Source organism: Calliphora vicina, chromosome 1 (genome assembly GCF_958450345.1).
Source record: "Calliphora vicina chromosome 1, idCalVici1.1, whole genome shotgun sequence".
NCBI classification, from domain to species: Eukaryota; Metazoa; Arthropoda; class Insecta; order Diptera; family Calliphoridae; genus Calliphora; species Calliphora vicina.
The window spans coordinates 110,674,161-110,681,259 of NC_088780.1; the positions used below are offsets into that span (position 1 = coordinate 110,674,161).

The 7,099-nt window shown below is 29.6% G+C and overlaps 1 protein-coding gene across 1 annotated transcript; it reads left to right on the plus strand.

The window, feature by feature from the left end:
* The first annotated feature begins 482 nt into the window (after positions 1-482).
* Positions 483-6,770, plus strand: LOC135955455 (protein Cep78 homolog). Its single transcript, XM_065505807.1, has 7 exons — positions 483-930; positions 1,000-1,187; positions 1,245-1,421; positions 1,604-1,778; positions 1,842-2,289; positions 2,376-2,673; positions 6,270-6,770. Exons 1-7 carry the CDS (start codon positions 651-653, stop codon positions 6,663-6,665), a joined length of 1,962 nt encoding a protein of 653 aa, XP_065361879.1. The 5' UTR covers positions 483-650; the 3' UTR covers positions 6,666-6,770.
* The last annotated feature ends 329 nt before the right edge of the window (positions 6,771-7,099 follow it).

A 7,099-nucleotide genomic window follows, 5' to 3' on the forward strand; every position in this document is an offset into this window, starting at 1 on the left:
CTACTTTGGACCAGCTATTAGACAGTCGCATTGTAATCAAAAAGAGACAATTGACCCCCTGCCTAGGACATGCCCGTGTTAAAATGACTAGTCACGTGGCTATCGAAGTAACTAGCTCCCACCCTAAAGGATGGGTAAAATCACTAGTTCGGTACTGTCTCCACGAACTGCTGGGACGTTACTACAAATCGTACTATTTCCTTTGAAAAAAATGGCAAGTAATAAAAATATCACAAAAATCAAAAATTTTTGATTTTCATACTTCGTTAGTACGACAACATGATACACGTTACTAATTTCATACTTATACGATTTATCGTACGACTTATCGTAACGTGTATACCTAGCATAACGGAACTAGTGTATAGTTTAACGTTAACGGTAGCAAATTTTGAATTAAATCGAAAATTCCATTAATTTCAACATTGAACATATAAAATAAATTTCAATAGCCCATATTTTATCCATCAGTTTCTTTCAAATAAAAATCAAAAAAAAAAAATAGTCAACATTTTTCATGTTAATTAATTTATTTTTCTAAAATATTGTTAAACTTCAACCAACATTATTAATTTCAACACATTTAACGTTTAAATAATAAAACAATCGGAGAAAAAATAGCGCGAAATAGTTGAAATATTTGCTGAAAAATGTTGAAAAACTCCAATTTGGAATTACGTGACGTAACGAGTACATCTACCAAGAAATTGAATCGTTGCCGTTCATTTCATTTTCGTTATTTGGAATTGTGTCGTGCAAAAAATCTAACGCCTTTAACGGAGATTCGTTCCAAGAATAATGCAACATCAGTTTTAGACTTTTTCGGTGATAAATTGAATGTTAACGATTGGCTGTTAATTGTTGAAGCTTTATACTACGATCAGGTTTTGCAAACATTGGCCATACGTATGCGAAAAACTTTTGGAATGGGTATTTCAAAAAAAAAACACTAAATTTGTATAAAGATTTTATTTTAATTCAGTTTTTACAAAATTATAGTTTTAGAACATTTGGATAGCGAGAAAAAAGCGAAATTATTTCGCCAGAAATCTGTTCTATATACAAAATATGTATTTTCCGGTGTTGTGGAGGCAATATCGAATTGTATTGAATTTAATAAGAATTTAAGAGTTTTAAATCTAGAAGGACTACCCTTGAATGATAAATATGTGGAGTCAATAGCTAAGGTAAATGTGATTTAGTTTAAGGTTTTTAAACCTGGGTTTATTCTTATACATCAACAGGCCCTCTCCATTAACGAGAGTATTAAAGAGCTTAGTTTTCAACGTTCAAATATTGGCGATAAGGGATGTGAAGCCATTTGTTGTACAATGAAGTATCTAGCAAATGTTGAAAAATTAAATTTGTCAGAATGTGAATTGACTTCAAAAGGAGCTGAATATGTGGCCGATATGATAAAGGTAATCAAAATAAACAAATGTTAAAGAATCCAAGCACTAGGCTTAACGAAACTATCTGAGCTACGCAATGAGCTGTTAATTTTTTGTTTATAATTTTCCATAATAGAAAGTTAGCAGCTCGCTAGTTAATATACATATTTTCATTATGAATTAGACTATTAATTTTGAATATTTTACAAAAGATACAAAAAATTAGTCGTTATACCGAGGGTTGGCAAAAGTCCTTAAGATACCGTGATGTTGATCCCGAAACTATACCGGGATTACGTTCAATTGCCCTGTCACGTAATCCCCAAATAGGTGACGAAGGTATTAAGCCAATTGTGGAAGTATTAAAAGAGGATGTATGGATTAAAGGTGGGTGGCTTAAAACCTTGTATTCATAAAAAGATTTTAACAATAGTTATCTAACATGTTAAGTCATCGACATGGTGAATTGTGGCCTAACGGATCGTGCAGCAAATCTGATATTGGATTGTTTGGAAATCAACAATTACATAATTGATTTTAATGTTAGCGGCAATACGGGCATTAGTAAATTTCTTTTGCGCAACATACGTGAACAATTGGGCAAAGAAGATGAGGACCAAAAGCTAAAGGAGGCTCAAGAGGAACTAGTGCCGGGCCCAAACGGTGTACTTGTCAAAAGAAAAAAAGTTACTATAGCCGCTCTAAAAGAGCAGTTAAAAACCCTTGAAGAACAATTGTCCTTTGAGAGAGTTTTGCGCAAAAAAGCTGAACAACTTAACGAGAAATTAAATGAACAAATTATGGCGTATGAACATCAATTGGAAAATAATTTAAATTCGAATATACCCGAAGGTTATGTCATGGTCAAAAACGAATCCTTGCAATCGATCATTAGAGAGTAAGTTTTAAAGCTAAAAGCCACAATCGCTAAATATTATTAAAGTCTATATCGTTTTATAAACTTTAATAACCATTTGTTCTTAGACGCAATGACTTTCAAAAACTAGCCGCTGGCGTTGGCAGCAACGACACCACGCCACGCAATAATATGGCCCTAGTAAAACAAACAAATCATAAGGGTAGTGAGATATCAAATCCCAGTGCTCCCCTTAATTCACCCTCTACTTTAAAGCTTCCCATGAGCCAAGCAGAACAACGCAAAAACTTAAAAGTTCGTAAAGTTAAGAGTGAAGTAAAATATATAGAACCTGCTGCTAAAGACTCTACTCGCAGTAAAAATAAAGAATCAAAATCGGATCATGAATTTTCTAATGAAACTGATGTAAGTTCTAATATCGTGTTAACTAAAATAATTTATGATATTTTGGGTTCTAAAATCCATGTAGAGTTTTCCTCGTTTTAAATTTAGAACTAAAGCATTTATTGAAAGTTGATTTCGTTTTTTTTGTTGTGTTATATACATAATAATTTAATATACATAATAATTTAATGTTTAATGATATTTTATTTATAAAATATTTGAAGAAAACAACAAAATCAGAAGAGCCATTCCGTAATTCGATTCATAAGAAATAATTTTCCAATTATATTTCATATAAATGGTAATATTTTCATTTTCAAATCCAACCGAATTACTTAATAGGCCTTCTATATTTTATTTATTTCAGTTTAAAAGATTTTAGGTGAGAAAAAACTACATTTTGCTTATTCTTAGATTAAAGGATGTAGAAATACAGTGAAACTAAATTTCGCAATTTCAGATTCAAAAACAAGAGATTTTACCAAAACGAAAAGAAAAATTTCGATAAAAAAAAGTTAATTTTTGGACCCTTACTATCCTGAATTCGATAATATTTAGTATAAGTTCTCCAGAATTTTAAAATTCCCTTTAGTTTGGTTTTTATGTAGGTTCAAAGTTTATATTTTTAATAAGAACATGTTAGTTAGATTTTATAATTCTTTATCAATGTTAATTAAGAACAATCGTTCTTAGTCAAAGGATGTCTCAAAAAAGACATCTTCCATTTTCCATAGATTTTACCTAAATATGAGCCATTTTACGATTAAAAACATATACAAAACTAAGAATGGGGTCATGGGTATTGTCGAGATAATTGAAATTTAGGGATATTAAATGTTGTTGTTTATTTTTACATTTAAACAAATTTTGATCAGCAATAGAATGTTTATTATGATTAGGATATTTTGCTGAAGGGTAATACATATCTGCTAAAAGCTCTAGAAATAAAACATTCTAGTTTTGTCCGTTAGATAGATAATTCATGAAACTACTAGTGTATAGGTATAAATAGTAACAGAAAATTGAAAAGATGTATAACTAGTAGGGTATTCAATTAATCGGGTTTCTGGTTTAATCGGTTAATCGAGCAAATAATTAATCGAGGTTTAGATTTATTCGGTTAATAATCGGTTAATTTAAAATTATTCGATTAACCGAATAATTTCTATTTTCATTTTAAATTGAAAATAACACAACGAATTTTGAGTACAAAAACATAAAAAACAGCAAATAAGGTATTTGAGATAATTTTTGTAAGCATATCGCCTATTTGCTGCAACAACGCCATAACTCAAAATCCGTGTTTTATGAACTGAGTAATACAAAATATGTGCTGTTCTATAATCTTTCATATAGTTTCATCAGTTTTCAAAAAAAGTCAATTATTTTTTGTGTGAAAAGATTTAATAAAACTTTTCTTGGAGAAAAACTCTCTCGCTTATTGTATATGTTGGAGAAATCAAAAGCATGATAAAGAATATTCCTTTTTGGATTGTTTTAGATTTTGAATAATTTAATAGTTTCATTTAGTTATGATAAAAGACTCATTTCAAAAAAAGTTTCGTCTATACATGTAAATACAAACAAAGTTTCAAATACATATACATAAATTAAATATGTCAGTTGTTATGTTCAAAAAATATCTAATTTTAATTTGAAATTTGTATTTGAAATAAATACAAAACAATTTTTTAAAGTGCAAAAAAAAGGAATTTCGGTTAATTGGTTAATCGACACAAATTAATCGGTTTATTTGTTATTTGAAAATCGGCAATTTCAAATTATTCGAACAGTTAGCCGTCCAAAATTAATCGGTTAACCGATTAACGGTTAATCGATTGAATACCCTAGACACCACCCGATTAATCTTAGTTTCATCAGACCAAGTAACTTGTTTCCAGTCGTCAATGGTGAAGTTTTTATACGATTTAGCGAAATTTAATCGAGCCTTAAGATGCCTTTGACTTAAAAATGTTTTTTTTACAATCGCTCTTGCTTTAAGTCCGTTTTTTTAAGACATCTTCGAATTGTTTTGTCACTGACGTTGACTCCATGTGCCTCTCTTAATTAGTTTTTACTGCATTATTTGTGGCTCCTGAAACGATTAAGCGCCTTGCTATTCGAACATCAGAAGAAGATCGCTTCGGTCGACGGCCCCCACAATTTCGTGGGCCCGATAAATTAGTTTGTTTTTTATTTTATTGATAAGTCCTACAGAAACTTTGTATTTATTTGGTAATTAATCGGTACGAAACTCCAATTTGTATATATTCTAGGATGTTTTTCTTCAAAACAAAATTTATAGCTTTATCCATTATAAAGTAACTGAAGATTTATTGAAGTGCTTTATTTTGTGTTTTTTTTTAACAAAGAAATTAAAAGGATTATTATTTACTTATTAATTTTCTTCTTGTAATATCAGAATTTAATTTAATTATTCACAAAATCTCTTGGGCGGACAATATTGTTCCATTTTCTCTTTTTGAATCACACTCAGCGACATAAAGAGGTTAAATTTCCTGATAGGTGGAAAAATCCGATTCAGAAGCGAATTTGATACTTGGAAAATATAAACGCACAACCTTGTATTATTGACATGGTGACAACCAATCAAACAAAACCAAAAAAAAAACGAGTTAGGGCCGAGTCATATACTCAGATGGGAATTAAAGTCCATACGATTTATATAAGACAAAATTTATTAAATTCCGCAAATAATTACAAAGATATAGCTAAAAATACATACATATATCTGAATTTGTTAAGTTTTCTTAAAAATATTAGGACATTTTTATACCCACTATAAAAAAAGATGGGGGGTATATTGATTTTATCATTCCGTTTGTAACACATCGAAATATTCATCGCATTCTGGGTCCTTATGAAATCTGTCCATTGAAAACACGATACTGGCAGAAATTCCACAAATACACTATGTTGATAAGGTTTGTTTGGTCCATGATTTCACCTAGCTCCCATAAAAATGTCCCCCGGAATACTGTTTGAGCAATCATAAATATGTTGCTTATGAGGCAATCCTGATAAAATTTTGCACAAATTAGTTCGAAGTACTCTGAAATTATACATAAGATTTGACATAAACTAGTTTTATATGAACGTAAATCTTTTTATCAACTTTTGTGAAGATCGGCACATAATTGACACTAACCCTATATCAGAAAAATATTTTATTGTCACATATTGATATTGGGTACACGGTGTTGTTAGCCATACAATGGCTTATAATTGAGGAAAGTCTTTAGAAAATGGAAGATATTTTTTTTTAAATATCCTTTGTTCCATGACAAATTTTTGGTTCAATATTCTGTGTACAAAAGAAACAGATTTTTAGGAAAATATATTGAAACTAGGACACATAAGCATTACTTTAAAGCCAATATTGTAAAAATTAGATAAGCGGTAAACGAGGGAATTAACTTTGAAAAAATATAAAATATACAATATTAAAAAATATTTAAGGTCGTATTCATAAACAAATTTAAACAACATTTTAAAATCAAATTTTGTATGGAAATTTTGCTTTAAAACGTTGTTTAAATTTAATTTTTTTTTTAACATTTTCTTTAACAACTTTTATACTTCTCTTTTACTTACAGTTTCAATTGACTGCTATACATTTTGAAACCAACATCGGCGACACTATCGCCAGTAATAATAAAGAGAAAAAATTCAATGGCAAAGTTCGCCAAAATAATTATGAGAATCTAACAAAAATTGAATTGGACGATTTGTCAATACCAACCACACGTAGCTTGAGTAGTGATATGCACTCAAGTGATTCGGATACATTACGTAACGAAGCAGAATGCCAACCTTTAAAGGTGTTTATACGACATGCGAAACCAATGCCCTTAACGCCTATGCCCAAAACGAACGATCATGAAAGGGAAAGTTGTAGAAATCACAATTTCTATAAAAAATCAAATGTGCATTATGGTGATCAGGTGTTTAAATCACCACGATCTCTTTTTTTAGGATTGTGCGATGATTGATATTGGTTGGTGATACGGAGGTACATTAAATTATAATTGTATATTACTGTAGTACTTATTTTTAATAGTGGAATAATCGCTATCAAAATCTATTGACTTATCGATCTCCTGACTTTATTTTTAATATATATTTGTACACATTTTTCTATGTAATTAATAAAATTATGCATTTTTTTTAATAATTCATTGAAAATATTTAATTTTGAAAATGCACTCTAGTTTAAATTTCATAGAAAAAAATTGTATATTAGAATAGCTTCCCAACAAAATGCATATGCTGGACAAAGAAAAAATATTTGAAAAATACATAGGTTGTTAGGACCAATTTTTATTGATATTCAAATATTTCATATTTTTGTTATTTCAAAATTTTAACAAATAGGGACCATACAACTTTGTCAATTGACAGCGAAAATATTGTTGAAGCTACATCT